Below are 17,195 nucleotides of genomic sequence, written 5' to 3'. Positions count from 1 at the left end.
CGCAGCGGGCCCGGCTCTGCCCGGCGGCGCAGGCCGGGGCGGGGGCAGGCCCAGGGCCGGGCCCGGGCGCCCCGTGCCGCTGCTGCCCCCTTCCCTCCGCCCGGGCGCACGGCACCGGGGCCCCGCTGACCCCCCCACCGCCCGTCAGCCCCCGCCCCGTGACGTCACCCCGCCCCGTGACGTCACCCCCGCCGTTTCCGCCGGCGGGGGTGGGCGGAGGAACGTGGCGCCGTCGCCGTGGCGACGCGGCGGGTGACGCGTTTTCCCCGCGACCCTCCCCGGAAGCGGGCGGGCGGCGCGGCGCTGATTGCGTCACGGGGGAGGGGGCGGTGACGGCGGCGGCGGCGGCGGCGGCGGCGGCTTCTTGAGGGGCCCGGGGCGCCGCCATGGAGAGCGCCAGCCAGGGTAGGGCCCGCGGCGGCGAGCGGGGGGCGAGCGGGCCTCCGCCTCCGGTCGCCTGGTGGCGAGGAGGGGGACGAGACGGCGCGGGGCGGGGCGGGGGCCGCCGTGAGGGGAGAGGCGGCCCGGGGGGGGGGGGGGGGGCACTGCCGTGCGGGTGGGCCCTCGGGGGGCTGCGGCTCCAGGGCCCCGCGGAGGCCGCTGGCGGCTCCTCCCGCGTCCCCTGCGGGTCTTCAGCCGCTGCCGCCGGGCCCAGGAGCTGTTTCGGACGAGCAGAGCCCGGTGCTTGTCGCCTCTGATAGGTGCTGAGGGAGGAAACCCCGCTGGGGGTTTCTCTTCCTCTTTCTGCGAAGCCCCTTTCATCCCCTTTCCCGTCAGACCGCCCAGGTTTGCATAACGCGCTTCGCTTGCTGGCTGCTTATCCTGTCTGCCCTCTGCTCCTTGTCTGTGACAGATATCAACCTTAACTCTCCCAACAAAGGTCTGCTGTCGGATGCCATGACGGATGTTCCCGTGGATAGCGTGGCTTCGGCCAGGACCTCTGCGCCCGAAGGGCTGACTCTGGCTGAAGAGGAGGAGTTGAGGTCGGAGCTTGCCAAGGTACCGGGGCGCTCGCCATGTTCTGTTCCCGCAGTTGCGTCCTGCTGGGAAGGAGCAAACGCAAATCCCCGGTGCCACAGGAGCAGGACTCGGGGGTTTTCTTTATGAGTTTTGCGGCGGTGGTACCTTTGGATGTCTCAGCTAATTGTGAAAATGCGCAAAGCTGGCAGATACTTCAAACGCCGCAGTATGTTGCCCGCTCTTTCCCAGAGCGACTTAATTTAGCGCTCTGAGGAAATAAGTGGCTTTTGATGCTGTGAGCTTCATCTAGGCTTTTAGCTCCATTTGAAATGAGAAAACACTTTAGGCAAGTGCTGTGCAAAAGAAACTCGTTTTTCCTTAGGAGACTGAAACAAAGGCGCACGTTAAGTGCTCTCTTTTTCTATCTTTTTCTCTTAAATATTTATTACACTGTATAGGCAACTATTTTTGGTGCCTATATGCTTTTGAAGAGCTGAGAGCTTGTAATATCCTAAATTTTGGGCATGTTTGGGGTTTTAAAAGTCAGTTCATAACTTCTATCTGAAATGTAGCTGAAGATAATGGCAGCTGTTCGTCCGTAGTCCTTTCTTTGAGAATCTCGTGGTGATTCTTTGACTTGCGAGTTTTAGCAAGGGAGGGCTTTGCTGCTCCGGGTGGTCACACAGATCTCGGTGAGCTGCAGTTAAAGTAGAAACGAACCCTCTCTGCCCGGAAACAACTCGGGAGTGCTTTGAAAATGTTGTAAGAAAGATCTCTGAGGAAAAACTCTTTGCTTTAATGACATCAGAGGAAAAGAATCATAAGATAAAACGTTAGTTAACAAGGTTTGACAACTGATTTTTATCTACTGTTGAAATTGCAATGCTAGGAATGAGTTCTGTTGATCTTGGTGCCATTAAGTCGCCAGTACAGTCACTCTTATGGATGTTTTCCCAGTTGGAGCCTGAGCTGCAGGCCTCCCATTCCCGCACCGTTCGTGTTCAGCTGAATTGTTCTGCGTGCACCCAAAGATCCTATCAACTCTTTAAATGCACGTTAATGAAATCTTGCTGGTTTTGAGGGAGGTAGAAAGTTGGCTTTGTTTTCAGACTTTTACTGAACTGTGATTTAAGACAAAGCCCTGCCTCTCTCCAAGGTTGAAGAAGAAATTGGTACGCTCAGACAAGTTCTGGCTGCTAAAGAGAGGCACTGTGGAGAGCTGAAGAGGAAGCTGGGCTTGACTCCCTTGGATGGCTTAAAGCAAAACCTGTCTAAAAGCTGGCACGATGTCCAAGTCTCCAATGCGTAAGTGTTGCTTGTGATGCATGTTTCACATTTAAATATGACTCTGTAGTAATTGTTTCCCAGCAGCATATTCCAGGGCTCTTCCAAGTGGCTGGCAGCTTTTGCTCTGATGGGTATATAGAGTAAAGAGCACTTAAAACTATTTATTTCATCGCTCTCATGTGTCACTGTCTTTATGTCAGCATAAACAGAACTTTCCTGTCTGTGATCTGGAGAAATTGTTGCTGGATGCTCTTTCCCTTGATGTTCGAGATCGCCACTTAACAGTTCAGTTTTCCCATTTCTGCCCATTCTTTGAGACGTAGGCCGCTGCTACCTTGTTCTGAACTCGGGCTCAGAGAGAAGTGCAAGAAGTTTCAAAGCTCTACTGCATAGCGTTAGTTCAGAAGTTACTTCCTGGGTCATACAGCTTGAATTAAAAAGCCCGCACTTCCTAGGAAAAATTCTGTAATATTAGTGTGCGTTACGCATGGTCATCTCTGCCTAAAGAAGATCTGAAATTAGGCTGACTGTTCCTGAACAGGGTGTTACCGTATCAAGGGGACGGTCACTGCCGTGCTTGGCAGTGCCAAAAGGAGAGTCGGAGAGGTAAGTCTGACCCTGCGGTCGTGCCTGGATGTGAGGGACTCTCGGTACCCACAGAGATATCATTCAGTCTAAAAAGCCTCATGTAACTCAACTGGAATTTAGCACTGACAGGGCTGCTGCAGACCAGATGGTTGAGCTGTTCATCTCCCTGTTTATTCTTTCCCCTTTTTCCTCATCTTCCCTCCTACATCCCTGCCCGATTTCTGTTATTCCTGTGTAACTGAACTGTGTCATTGTCTTCTAAAAAATGAATATTAAAGTTATATTCATTAACACTTTCTGTTTCTAGTTATGTGAAAACATCTGAGAAACTTGGAGAGTGGAATGACAAAGTGACACAGTCTGACTTGTGAGTGCCTCGGGCTCCTCAGCAACACCTCCTTGCTCCTTGCTGCGTTCCCCGATTTGTGCTGCTCCGTGTTCTCCCAGGCATCGGGGGTTGATTGGGAGCTGGAGGCATGGTGAAGCAGGACTGTCATTAGCAGCATGCCTGGCTTCCAGCTATAAGCATCCCTCAGTTGCAGAGGAGATGAGTAAACGTTACTGCTATCAGTCTCTCTCATGGTCTTGCTATTGCAGAAGAACAATTCCAATCAGTTACCAGACCACATTTTATTTAAAAAAAAAAAAAAAAGACAAAGAATCAACCACAGTTTCCTTTTTAGCTGGTCATTGGTGGGTTAGCCTGTTGTAATCGGATGTCTTATTAGTGAACCTCTGTCTTTACTGTGAAACTATTTCTCTTCTCGTCATTGGGTGTGGTAGGAATCGGTTTGATTATTGCCTTTCTGTGCGGCCGCAGGGGAGAGCGGTGCCTGAAGGCATTTACCCGTAGCTGGAAACGGGCTGTGCAAATGCAAATAGGGGTATTGGCTTTTGACAGCTGCCACGTGGCTCTTCTGCCTTGATGTAGGTGAACCTTTCTGCTGGTGTCAGCAGCAGAAAGCCATGAATTTTAGTCTTTGCAGTATATACAAGCAGGTGACAAATGCGAAGAGCATCTGGCTACTTTTGTCTCTAGAATATATTCTTTAATTATTAGACTTCCATTCATATTAGACATGAATCATTTTGATTCCCGCTGCATAGCTGAATGTAAGGCAGACCATGAATGTTTTCTGCACTGAAAATTCTTTCCCTTCTACATCTTGTGTTGAAGGAGATGATTATTTAGCGAAGAGGAAAATGTGGATTGGGAGCTTCCCGTCAGTAGGCGAGATGGCTCTGATCTAATTGGGGAGAGTTGCACTTTGGGTGACGTGAACCGCCTGCGACCTGTCACCTCCTCTGGGCAGTTCTGCGTGTTGCCTGAGCTGGAAGCAGACGCTTCCTGTAGTTCTTGTATTTGCTCTGTACCTCCAGTGTTAATTCTCACAACCCCTAAGGCTCTGTTTTCTATGTAGGGAAACATGATTTCTAAAGATTAGAAAATGAAACGAAGTTTAACAGTTTGTGCAGGTCATGCTATATTGGTAAAATACCTCTTTGGGTGTGGCAGTCAGACTTTTTTGGCCTTGAGCTCAGTTCACTGCTATGTGCTTTTAATCCATAGCCACCATGCAGCATGTAGGAAGGGAGCAGAAGATGCAAAGTCTTTTGATTCCTGACATCTTCTAAACGGCAGGCTTTGTTTCTTTGTGCTCGGCATTTGAACGTGCTTCAATAAGAAAGAAGCTGGGGCTTAGGTGTCTTCCCACCTCCCAAACAACAGCTCTTTTCCTTCTGGCTGTAACAGAGGAGGGGGGAAGCTATCGTCAGAGAAATAAAGCCTATGATACTCTAAGTGTAAAGAGACACTAATAATGTGGAAAGTGTCTAAAGAAGCATCTGTCGTGAATCTTGGCACTGTATCTAACCTCCATTGTGTTTGTAGATATCTTTCAGCCAGCAGCACACTGGAGGACTGGAATGAAAAATTAACTCAATCAGAAGCGTGAGTGTCTTAACCTTCAGCGTTAACGAATGCTTTCATGACAGTCTGCTGCCACTAACGTTCTGTGCTCCTGCTCGCAGTCCTCTGCTTTGACTAGATCTATTTAAACATTTATCTTTTCTAGCTTTCACTTTTTTAACCTGATAAACGCCTCTTTTGGGAGAGGGAGCTTTTCCTCAGGTCAGTATTTGAATGATTTCGTTGTGGTCCAAGTGATACTCCTCAAATGCCTGTCTGCTCTCGGAGGAGAACTGGCCGAATCCACCGGGTAGCCGAGACCTGTGTGCCACACGTTGTAACTTCAGCTGACGAGCTGTGGAATAGCCAGGCTGACCTCCTCTCGTTACCCTCAACATGCTCTGCAGGGAGCAGGAGCTTTTTTTTTTTTTTAATTTGCTGTGGTACCTGATGAGAACAAATCGAGCTGTAGTGTCCAAGGCAGCTCTTCTGTCATCTCGGGGCCCCACATGGACTTGCTTAAACCTCACAGCTGTTCTACTCCAGTTGTTGGCTGCGAAGGTCTCTTAGCTGTGGTTTTATTAAATGCCTGAAATTAAACTCTCATCTGGACTAAATTAGGGCAGCATATTACGCAAGTTGGCCTTTGTCCTTCTCGCTGCATCTTTCCCGCAGTATATAGGGGAATCCTTCACGGTGATGCGGTGGGAGCAGGCAGGTAGTGTGGTAGTGTCGTTGTTTCCTGGACTGATTTAAACCACGGTAAGGTAGGTCCTGGGTCAGCCAGCTTTTCCTGTTCTCTGGAGCGGGTATGAAATTCAGTCCTTTGAGCTGGCTTATTATTGGCAGCGTGTGTGAATAGAAGGTTTTCTTCATAAGACGGGTGAAAGATGAGCGGCGATGAAAAGTGGGAGTATCAGAAAAAACTTTAAAGTATGCAGAGTCTACTTTCAACATTCTGTGTGTGTTTTCTAGATTAAGAAGATGTAAATTGTCACTATTTCACTTGGTAAATAGAATGACCTTGGTTTTTATGCTTGCTGACAGTGTGACTGGCTCCAGCAGTGTTTAATCAGAGTTCCTCCCTGGGTGTGCCTGCTGGAATAGAAAACTTCTCGTTATATCTGTTTCCTTGTGCTTAATAAGCGCCAGAAATGTGGCGGAAGCTGCTTTTGTAGAGCACTTAAGGCCTGAGTAGCTGTGGCACGCTCGTTTTCCTGCTTGCTTTGGCACTAGACGGTGACAATTCATGCTAGCAAGGTAGATGCTGATTAAAATGGAGAGGCGAGGGGGACCGAAAAGCAAGATTCCAGCAATGTTTCGGAAAACAAATGGAATTTCTACTTCCTTTGCCTAAAGCTTAGTAAATGCGAAGAGTCAAGTTGAAGAACTCCAAGGATGAGGTTTTACTCATATGTTCTGGGTTTGTTATGCAAATGCATCCTCTTTGCTGCTGTTTGAGCTTCTCGGCACTACAACTGACAAGGATCCTGAGTGAACCAGGAACGGGCCTGGGTGACCTTAGGGTGCTTTTGTGCACTGCTGAATTTCCTGGTGGTTGCCGTTCCTGGCCACGGACTTGCCTTCTGCAAGCAGTACAGAGAGAGGATAGAAATCAGCCCTGTCCCGAGCTCCAGTTTCACTGTAACCAGGACGCGACATGACTTAGATGGTTTGTGTCCTTAGCCAGGCAGCACAAATGGTGATTGCTGGATAAGAGCAAGTGAGAGGAAGCTGGTATTAATGGATAAAGGAGGATTTGAGGGTGCAGGGCTGGCTCCTCCCTGTCAGGGTTTATAGGAGAGGGGTGCAATGAAATGTTTGAATACCACAGGATGAACACCACAGGGCAGAGATCGCTTCTGCTGCAGCCAATTGCCTGTTAGTAAAGCAAGGTGTTAATCAAAGCTCGTATTTATTACTCACAGATTCGGATTATTCTATTGTGCTTTGTACTGGTGCTAAGGGAAGAAAGTGAGCGATTGTGAATTTAAAGCCATGGTAAACCTGGCCATGTCTCTTGCAGGAGAGTAGTTGCGACTTCTAGGTCAGGGCTGGGCATAGTTAAGTTGCATTAAAGTCTTGTATAACCTGATCCCTGGTTGTCACAGATGCAGCTCCACATGTGTGTCTGATGGCAGTTCTGGGGTAAAGAGCTGCTCATCTCAGCAGCGCTTTCCCGGCTCTGCCTCCTGCGCCGCAGCCGCGGAGGTGCGTACGTGTGCGTGGGAGCTGTGGATGCAGGACTAGACTGGCGATCTGATCTGGCTGTGCTGCTGTCTTTTTTTTGTTCTTCCAAGTTTATATTTCAGCCGGATTCTTTCCTTGATCGAGATCACTCTGTCAGCACAAAGAGTTGTGCTGGTATCGTGAAGGAGCACGCTCAGGCAGAAGGAGCAGCACTTGAGTGCTAGATCTTCAGTTGTCTTAAGAATAGTGCTGTCAAGTGTGGAAAATGCAGTTGGAAAATCTCTGGCCTTTATCTGCTGAAGCTCGACATAATACCTGCGAGTTTGCAGGGTGTGCGTGGTGTGATGGTGTCCTGCGAGTCCGTAAACCGTTCCTCTCGTTGCTGCTCAGTGCTGATCTCTGAGAGTTGAGTGCGAAGCAGACGTAGAGTCAGCGCACCGTGCTTCAGTGAGCGCGAGGTCTCCGATATTTCGTTAGGCAGCTGTAAATCAAATCCCACGACAGGACTCACTCAGCTGGGGAGGAGCCCGACTGCTGAAGGCAGGGATTGAGATCCTCCTCTTGCAAAGCAACTTTGGCCCTAGGGTTCAAACGTAGCTATTGCGATAGGAAGGCATGTGTAAGAGCAGGCAGCGTTGATGCTGACCATTTAACTCCTAAATTGTCCTGGGACAACTACTTCTTGCAAAAGGTTGTGCTGTGGAGAAACAGTAGTGAGGCTTCGCTGTTGGGGTACGCTCAGGTTCTTCTGGAGTCACTGAATTCAAGGGGAATTGGTCTGAAAAATGTGTAGGCTATAGGAATTTTCTTTCAGAAGCAGGAAGAGGGAAGGTAAAGCTGATGCGGTTTTGCTCTGTTCTGCGTAAGTCTCATGTACGTTCTTGATTCACAAATACTTGGCTATGGTCTTAAAAAACCCCAGCAAACCAATTGGTATTGCTTGAATCCAGTTCAGGTGCTATGGTGCTGCCTCCTGCACTTCTGTCTGGAGAGGCTGAGATGTAGGTAAGTCAGCTGTCACCACGGTGCTTCTGGCCTTGGGAGCTCCGGCGTGAGACAGAACATTAGGCTGTTGATAACGCCCTTCTCCTAAATATCCCAGTCAGGCAGAAAAGTAATCTCAAGCTGAAATATTTGGAATAAGAAAACTTGGCTTAAATTGTTGAACTTGTTTTCCAGCCTGAGTCTTTTCTAATAATTTGAAGAATGCCATAAATCTAGATGTTAATCACCAACTGTGGAGTAGCTTAGAGAAGATGAGTTAATGAAAGTGGCTCAAAGAATCTTTGTTCCTGAGATTAGTCTCAGCTGAAGGAAACAAAAGTTCTCAAGTGTCTGTCTTCTCCAGCTTTGGTATAAACTCAAATGTAATCAGCTGACAAGTACAAGCTGTCAGACTTCTTCTGTATTGTGGTTAATGGTAACTGATAGGAAACTTCTCTACCAGTTTATTTCTAAACTGCAAGTTGTGGAGATAATGCTGATTCCTGTATTTCTTTTCTGTACAGTGATGTTAGTCTTGCCTCTTTCCTCCATAACCTAACGCTACAACAAACGCTATAACTTCTTCAAGGCTGCAAGCATATTATGGAATAGGTTCCTAGACTTATTTTTTCAAGGAGACCAAAAGATAGTTGTAGAGCAAATAGGATACGATGCTATGCTATTGGAGTTTCCACATAGAAAACTGGGTGGTGGGTTTCTTTTTTCTTTTTTGCGAACGTTTGTCAGATTTAAGAACGTGTGGTCAGCATGGTAAGTGAGTGTGTGGAAAGGTTAATCCTACACTTGCTGCTTTTTTTAAAACTTCAAGGCTTTGAATATATGCGAGACTGGAAGGGGCTTTTTCAGTGAAGTCAGTACAGCTCACTAACCTAGCTTCTTTCCTTTCATATGGGCTCCTTTTTCAAAATGGGAGGGGATGCTTCTTGCTTTCAGATCCTACCCGTTAGCTGACTTTAGGATTTTTTTTTTTTTTTCTATTTAGCTATAAGAAGACCCAGGAAACCCTTTCCCAGGCAGGACAGAAGACTTCAGCAGCCCTTTCCAATGTAGGTTCTGTTATCAGCAGGAAACTTGGGGACATGAGGTAAGATTTCTGTTTTGCGCTCTGGTGCTTTGATCTTGGTTTCAAACAGTAATGAGACTTTAGACAATAACGAGGCTTTTTTCCATTTTTCTGCTTAGTTGGCAGCACATTGCTGTTGATGGACTACTTTCTTCTGTGTGGCCCTGTATGTCGTAGTTTAGGACAGATTAACTACTTATTGATGGGCTAAAACCCATTCTAAGGCGTTTAAGTTTGATTTGCCTTAGGAGGACTGACAGAACGTTTTTAGCAGCCTTCCCCTCTTTACTGTCAGATGGTTTCACTGCAGCTTTTACGTCATATGTAAGAAACTAGTATTAAAGTCTACCTTTTCCATTCATTCCTGGATTATGGAGGTGTGCTTTCTCAGTGTTCCTGTTTAGGATTAGAAGGGGGTCATCACTCCTGTGCTCTGTTCTGCTTTAAAACGGGGCAAAGTCTGGATGCTGCATTTCATGCAGTTTCAAGCCCTGTGTGTCAGCTTTCCATGGAGAAGGGCAGTATGCCTTCCCGGCACAGTTATGTCATGTAGACTGGAAGATAGGAATTGATTCAGAAGATCATAACAACATCAAAAATGTTGTCTTGTGGTTGGTGGTTACCTGGATTCCTTAAGCAGATGACCGCTGCAGTCATTGGAGATTTAAACCTCTCTGAATTGGGAAGTGGAGGGGTGGTTCCCTCGGTTGTTGGCTGACGTTCTTGCTCTGCGAGTTTCTCAGCTGTACAAAGTTGAAGGTTAGAAGTGGTGATTTGTCTGATCTTGAGAAATTTAAGCGAAAGATTGCTTTCCCCATTGATGGTGATGTCCAAGTTTTTCATGCAGAATACCTTGAACACACTTTTTTTGGAACCGAGAGCTAATTCTTACTAGCCTAGACAGGTTGTATATTCAGGAAATATTCTTAGAGCTTGTATTTAACGTGATGTATCAGACCTTGGATTGAATGGGTAGCTGTCATTCTTTGTAGGGAATTTCCTATTCCACGGTGGCTGGGAGTATCCAAGTGGTAAGAACTTGTTGGCCTCTGATCACATAGTACTGATTTATTCTAGTTCTGTCCTCAGTGAGATATTTACTGTGTTCCTGCAGGGTAATTTTTGATGAGTGTTTTCAGTAGCTCACTCCTCTGAATTTGGCAGAGGACTAGCTGGCTTCCTACCCTTTCCAGTATTCAAGTTTTAATTTTTTTTTTCTTGGAAACTACCTAGTCTATTGAAAGAAGAGATTTACATGTAATCACAGCAGACCGATATTGGCGCAAGATGTGGTGGTAATAGATTTTGCTAAACCGATAATAGTGAAGTAAATTTGGTGCCTGACTTCTGCAGTCTGGTCAGGCTGTTGTGGCAAAGGGATGGGAACTGTACTTTTTGGACCAAACGGGGAACTTCTGAGCCAGTGTTGCCACCAGGAGAAGCTGTTTTGATGGGCTTGGTCCTGCCTGTTGTCTTTCGGTTGGGAGAATCCAATTCACCGTGCAGCTGTAGGAGTGTTTGTGCGTCCCAGGAGCGGAGGATGGAGGGAGGGGATGCACGGCCGAGCGAAGCGGGCGCCTGTAGCTCCTGGTGACAGAGCTGCCCTGACATAGAGTGAAAACTGGCTGTGGACGCTGGCCTGGCTGACTACCAACAAGTCAGACCTTTGCAGCAATGGTATTGCTCAGCATTAATCACCGATTTGAACACCTGCATTCCTTTTTATAGCTAATACCTTGGGTGATGTATTATGAAATAGAGGCAGCTTCTGTCTTATAACTTGAGAATCCCTGCCAAAGTTATTTCAGCAGGATTTGCTTTGTATATGTGGCCCTGTGGGGGAACACAGTAATGATTTTTCTTTTTAAGACTTTCTGTTTTTCTGTGTGTATATAAACAGACTTCTGTCTCCTGTGCTGCATTTGAGTCTTGATATTTCTGATTCCGAATAAGGTTTAACTCTGAGCATAAGCTTCTGCGGGAACTGTCCCACTTTCTACCCTTGCCAGGTGACACTGCAAACCGTGTTCTGCGATGTGATCAGAGGAGCGAAGTCTGTTGTACTGTTGTGATCCCTGCTCCCAAGGAGTGGGGATGATCTCTGTTCCCAGAGAATCTCTGTTCCAGGCCTCGTAGCCTGCACTGCAACCTCCCTTACTGTACTTTTTTTCCTCTTACACTACAAATTCACTTGTAAAGCAGGTTTATTTTCCATCACTGGAAGTGTTGAGATAACAGAAGGGATTTCCTTGTTTAGTTGGCCTTCACCGGTTGATAAATGCAAGGAAGGGGTGATGAATGGGACAAATGCCTCCGATACAGGGAGGGCGTAGTCGGAATTCCATTAAAAATGCTTGGACCAAAATGCTGTGAAATACAAGTAATGTGTCCCTGGCTTAAATCTTCAGGGTTGCTGTATTCTGGTCGAAATAATTTTAAATGTTACAGCTGTGGATTGTAAGGAGACATTGTGAAGTTATGCAGTAACTGTGCCCTGTGTTAATGCTGTTGCTCTATTCGCTTGCCTTCAGGGGAGAAAATGTAGCCTAATTAGTCGGTGGGATTTTCTCCAATCTTGGTCAATTCAGCTTTTTCTGTTATCTCCACTTGCAGTTAAAAAGTAAATTGGCTTTTAGATGTTCTGTTCCTGCATTTTACTGATCCCAGTAAACTGCAAAATTGAGCGTTTTCTTTTTGTTGGTAACAGCTTGCTTTGTGGTTTTGTGTCCCCCAATACGCTTCGTGTTGTCTGAAGTTTCCTGCTGTACGTAATACTACAAGCAAATTCATCACGAAATGTTAGCCTGAGCCCCAGAGGTGCCTGCAAATTCTTGAATTTCTGTAAACTTTAAATCCTTATGAAAGGAGGAAAAGGGTTGCTGCTAGGTCCAGGCCAAGATACTGAACAAATCGACCACTGCTTGTGGTATTGCATACAGAGGAGCACAGTGCATGGATGTGTCTTATCTGTGTTCTTCTCCTTTAAGCAAGAGTAAGTAGAAAGTTAATTTATTTCGCATGCAAAGACAGCATTTCAAGGAGTCTGTCCTGCCAAAGAGCTGACTTGGATGCATGGGGAAATGAAACCACAAAGCCGAACGTCTTCGCTCTGGCTGTAAGGAAAAGCCCTTGTACTCCTTGCCAAGTACTTTAGATCCAACTTGCCACGACTGCTTCCTGCTGCAGAGACAAAAATTATAGTTAAGTGGAATAGAACGCTGCTTCTGGGAGGAGAAGCTCCTTTAGACCATCCTGGTAATCTTACTAGTAAAGTAGGAAACCTTTTGGTCAGTTATTTCAGACTACTGAGATGCTACTGCATTGCAAGATCGCGCCTGGAAATCTGGCAACCTGGTGGGGGATAGTTTGCCTTGAAACCTAAAAATGGGCAACCAGGTTGTGGGGTAAACGTGATACACTTGATCCAGATAATCTTATCTTTATGATGCTGAGATGTGTTTGTTTGCGGGGCTGTAACTCTGCAGGCTTGGCAAGATAACGTGCAGGTATCCATTGCAGGTTCCCGTTACAGAAGTTCTCAACCCGAAGACCTAGCAATGCTGTCTTTGTATGGGAGCTCGCGGGGGGACATGGAGGAAGGAGGAATCTTTACCAAGTTAGCTAGCACTTGGTAAAACCCCTCAGTTTAGAAAAACATACTCTAAAAAAAAAAAAAACAACCCCAAACCACATGAAAGCAATGGATAGGCGTACATAAGCTGTTCTGGGTTTTTGTTGCTGTTGCACGCCCACTCCTTTCCCTCCCCAGCACCCTGGCTCGGAGTTGCTGTAGGTGCTGTTATTGTCCTCTGAAAAACTTCTTAGCTTGGCTCCTTTGAGTTAATGAAAAGCCATTGGTTTTTTTGCTTGCTTCTGTGATTTATTTTGAGAGGCTTCCTCCTGGGTAGTTGACTTTGCTGTCCCATGATCCTATGACCGTGTCCCTGCTTAGCCGCCCTGCGTTTAGTGTCGAGATCTGCGCAAGCGTCTGACTGCCGCTTCCCTTCTCTCTCTGCTGCCGTGGCTTCTCCCAGGGCTCACCCCTTCTCGCATTCCTTTAGGTAAGATACTCTTCAAGGCTGCTAAAAGAGCATTTGTTTCCATGCCAGGCCCTTGCAGATATTAAAGGGGAAGCTGATTATTTAAGCCTTGCCTACGCTTTGGACACAGATTGAGAAACCTGCCACAAACCAATGCCTCATAATTGACTTTTGTATCACAGTTGCAGTTTGCAGTTAAATACTCGCACTTACTGTCTTGTGTCTGGAAAACTAAGTTCTGGGCTGCAGCTGTTAAATAAGGAAAGAGAGGGCTGGCTCTTACCACTTCAGTTGTCCGCAGCAGCCTGTGCGTGGACCTGAAGTGCTTAAGAACCAGAGGTATGCTGCTCTTGCATGGTATCTGTCTAAAATTGTCATTTAACTTTTCCCTCCTTATTCTGAATGCTTCCGAGTAGCAGTTACTCCATTCGCCACTCGATAAGTATGCCAGCGATGAGGTAACGTAGCAAATACCCGTGTCTCCTGCGTGGGGTCGGTGGGAGAGCGCGGCCGACTCCGTCGTTATTGGGTTTTTTGTTCTGATTTGCACAACCGGTTCCCTTCTGAAGCAGACCCCGCTCCGAGTATGGGGTAACCGCGTCCTGCAGTTGGAGTAATTCAGGGTGGTTTTTACCCAATCTCTTTTTGTGGTTATTAGCGCCTGTGTTGTTCTTGGACTAAGCGCAGTGTGGCAACTGTACCCAAGTCTAATTGAAATTTGGAGCTTTCGGAGGTCCCTGAAGGGCAGGGACTGCAGTCCTCCTCTCGCAATGTACGGCGTGGCCATTGCTAATGCCGAGATGAATCTGAACTTGAACCCTCCGTCTCCAGCCTGGGAGCTCGGTGCCCTTCTCACGTGCCCTTGCGGTGCGTTAGGTGATGATCTCCTTGCAGGAGAGACGGCTGCCAGGGCTGGACGAGGCCCACAGAAGCCCCCTCTCTGTTCATCCTTGTTCCAGATCGACGGAGGTTATTTTTATGGGCGCAAATATAAAGCGACTCTTTGGAACAGAAATAACTGAGATGAGGCTAGTCAGCTCCCAGCAGCCTAGCCTGGGGAGAGCAGCTCTGTATGAGTAATTGCCTGGGCTGAATGCTCGGTGCAGAGCCCTCCCCTGCAATTTTTCGCAAGCAAAGAAGCTTGTTAGGTTGTCAAACAACTGACCTGGTTTTCTTTGCTAAGAAATATGAAATCCTCTGATTAATTTATTACACTGTGGTTTTTATGAGCATTTCCTGATGCAACTGATCCCTCCTGTAGTATTAAAGCTGCCCGTAGGTACAGGCACATGGCCCTTCCCCTTCCTGCCCGGGGGATGCAATATGGGAAACCGAAGCCTTTGTTTTAAACCCTTTTCAGCTTTTCCTTTCCATTATTTAAGACGGCATGCTTTTAGTTGGAAGCCTTGTAAAACTAAGAGAGAGTTTCTTCTCTACTTATCGTGCGTTGATTCCCTAGCGAACTTGGACTTGTTTCCCTCTATGTTTTAGCTTGAGCAATTGAGGGGATTGCACGCGGTATAAATGTTTCCCTGCAGAGTTTGTGTGTGGTGTTCCTGTCTGTGTGCCGGAGAGATGTGTGCCAAAGGCTGGGAGGAGCTGGAAGCCTTCTGGGTGCTGCCGTCACTGCATGGGAATGGCCAGAGAGCCCGGTCGCGCTGCGCGATTTGATTTAGTTAACAACTAACTCGTCTTGATTTGTTCTTTGTTGTGTTTTTTTTTTTTTTTTTTCCTCTCCTTTCTTCAAGGAATTCTGCAACCTTCAAGTCATTTGAAGATAGAGTTGGGACCATAAAGGTAACAGTCTCCTTTTTCTTGTAAACATATAGCGTGAAGCCTTATGCAGAAACTTTAATTTCTGCAATGTTTTTCTTGTAGACTAGTATTTGGGCAAATGGCCTCTGGGCTATGTGAAGCCTTTGCTACAGTAGGTGACCCTGACAAAGGGGAATTGCTTTGGTATCCTCAGTGTTGGCTGCTTGTTATCCTAACTCTCTTCTCTCCTTTCAGTCCAGAGTGGTGGGCAGCAGGGAAAACAGCGCTGACAGCCTCCACTCCCCCTCGGGAACCGGAGACAAGCCTCCGCAAGACAACACTCCGTTCTAGACCCGCGACGTGGCTTTGCACGGCTGTGCACAACTGCAAGAGCGAGCCCTCTCCCTCCCAAATCTTCACAACAGCAACAACATGCGAATCCAAGAAGGGGCTGAGCGCCAGTCTGGAGAGATCCATCATTCATTCATAGACACTGCTGCTGGATCTAAGTCAAATAAAGAGAATGCAAAGTTTTGTACACAAATAATATTTTACACTAAAGTTTGTAGATTAAATGTATCACTGCTGTCCTTTTGGGAGAGCATGTAAGATGGAGTTTCCTTAAAGTAGCTCAGAAATGCCCCTGGTATAGATAAAAACAGTTTTCCCTTGTCTGATACAACTTGGAACAGATGCATCGCCCTGAGCGGCGTGAGGAGGGCAGTTATTGGAGAAGCCAAGTGCATGGGCATCTTCGCTTCAGCTTCTGGCTGCGTTCGCTGTTCGGGGCATGCCATGCGGCTGCTCGGTGAGCTCCCAGGCTTCTCCCGTTACTGTTTTCTCTGGCTCTCATTGGAGTAGTCTGGTAAATGGGGTAACCAGTTGTTTGTTTTTTTTTTTTTTCTGGGCTCCCAAAAGGGAAACTTCACTTAGCAGCTGCCTCGTTGTTACACTAACGCTCTAGCTTTAACAAAACTAAAAATCTTTATTTTTAAATGCAATGAACTTTAAAGAAATAAAGCTTAAAAAAAAAAAAAAGCATCGGCGTCAGATTAGGGAAATGCTCCCTTGGACTCTGAAACTGGATTGCAAGCCTTACATCACCTTACGCTTTACTCGCTTATGATTTTTTTTTCCTATAGAGAAGACTGTAAGGGTTATAAAGCTGGATGTTGAGCACTGGAGTTTTGCATCATACAGTAGTAGCAGCATGCTTATAAGCCAGTTCTTGTGTTAAATTCAGTGGCGCACTCCGTTCCCTGAGTGTATGAAACTTGCTTCTCCCTTCTCAGTTTATGCCTTCGTTCTCGGAGGAAGAATTTCTGAAGGCTGCTAGCAACAGGGCCGGATTAAAAAGGCCGAAGCCGTCTCTAGCAATACGGACACTGTGTTGGAGGGGCTCTGCTCTCTCCGGGCTCCTCCGTCTGGTACATCTGACTGTCACTGGACGGGTTTTTCAGTTGAAAGCCCCAGCTCTAATCTGGGTTTGCAAAACTGGCAGAGTTACGGAGCTCAACCAGTTCCCCCAGGGGCTGGATGTTTCGCTCTTTCGATGTCCAACTTCATTGCTCAGGAGCTGTAAAATTCTGAGTTTTCTTCTAGAGGCCTGATCTTATTCTAGGCAAGGTGCCTCCACGTAGAAATACCTAGAGTGAGCAATTCTGTGCCTTAAAGGCGAAGTGGGACTTACTCAGGTCTTTAGACTTGCTTATATGTACATATCTGGGTAGTTTTAGTGGTTTATCACCCTGGAGGGACTGCACCGCCTCTGAGCCTTCTTTAGAGAAGCAAGTTTTGACACTTATCTGCTGGTGAATCTCTGTTTTCCCCCCCCCGCTCCCCCCCCCCGCAGACCTGGGGCAGGATGAAATAGCAGAAGGCAGATGTACTGGGCAGTAGGTGGAGTGTACGTAGTGTGGTTTACTGGTGCTCCCGCTGTGACTGGAACTGGCCTCCCCGTGAGGAGCGGAGCCAGTGGAACGGGGGCTGCTGGTGCTTGGGTATTGAACTGTTTCTCTTTATAGCGAAAGACTGAGGAAACTTGTCAATAAAGCATTCCTTCGGGAGAAAACGGGGTGACTGTTCTTGTCTTGTTCTAACAGTACTGACGTCCGCTCTTGGGTGCGTAGTATGAACTTGGCAGGCAAATACCAACTTTTCAGGCTGCCTGCAGCAGCTTGAGGTGAGAAGCAACTGAAATATTCCATTCTGTCCCTCTGGCTGGTTTGTCCGTCGGCTCTCCAGATGCTTTCTCACAAAGGGATGTAGTAAAGAATATTTACAGTCTGATCTTTCCTTTTCAAGATGCCGAACGCCAGCTGGCTGCCGAGACATACCTGTGCCCCGCCACGGGCTGGGGAGCTGCGAGCCCGCGCTGACCTCCGCCTGCCATCGCGTC

At 47.3% G+C, this 17,195-nt stretch overlaps 1 protein-coding gene across 3 annotated transcripts; it reads left to right on the top strand.

Moving 5' to 3' along the window:
• The first annotated feature begins 264 nt into the window (after window positions 1-264).
• Window positions 265-16,852, top strand: TPD52L2 (TPD52 like 2). Of its 3 annotated transcripts, none has more exons than XM_082325870.1 (8): window positions 265-405; window positions 854-999; window positions 2,117-2,265; window positions 3,143-3,202; window positions 4,727-4,786; window positions 8,922-9,023; window positions 14,791-14,839; window positions 15,053-16,852. In XM_082325870.1, the coding sequence occupies exons 1-8, from the start codon at window positions 387-389 to the stop codon at window positions 15,146-15,148; spliced, it is 681 nt and encodes a 226-aa protein (XP_082181996.1). In that variant the 5' UTR covers window positions 265-386; the 3' UTR covers window positions 15,149-16,852. The 3 variants fall into 3 exon arrangements, with proteins under 3 accessions (XP_082181996.1, XP_082181997.1, XP_082181998.1); XM_082325871.1 differs by having other exon boundaries at window positions 267-405; window positions 881-999; XM_082325872.1 differs by lacking the exon at window positions 4,727-4,786 and having other exon boundaries at window positions 269-405.
• Window positions 16,853-17,195: the final 343 nt, after the last annotated feature.

Source organism: Platalea leucorodia, assembly GCF_965183815.1.
Source record: "Platalea leucorodia genome assembly, chromosome: 13".
NCBI classification, from domain to species: domain Eukaryota; kingdom Metazoa; phylum Chordata; class Aves; order Pelecaniformes; family Threskiornithidae; genus Platalea; species Platalea leucorodia.
Note: the sequence above shows the minus strand (reverse complement) of the source record. Positions and strands in the feature narration are given on the sequence as shown.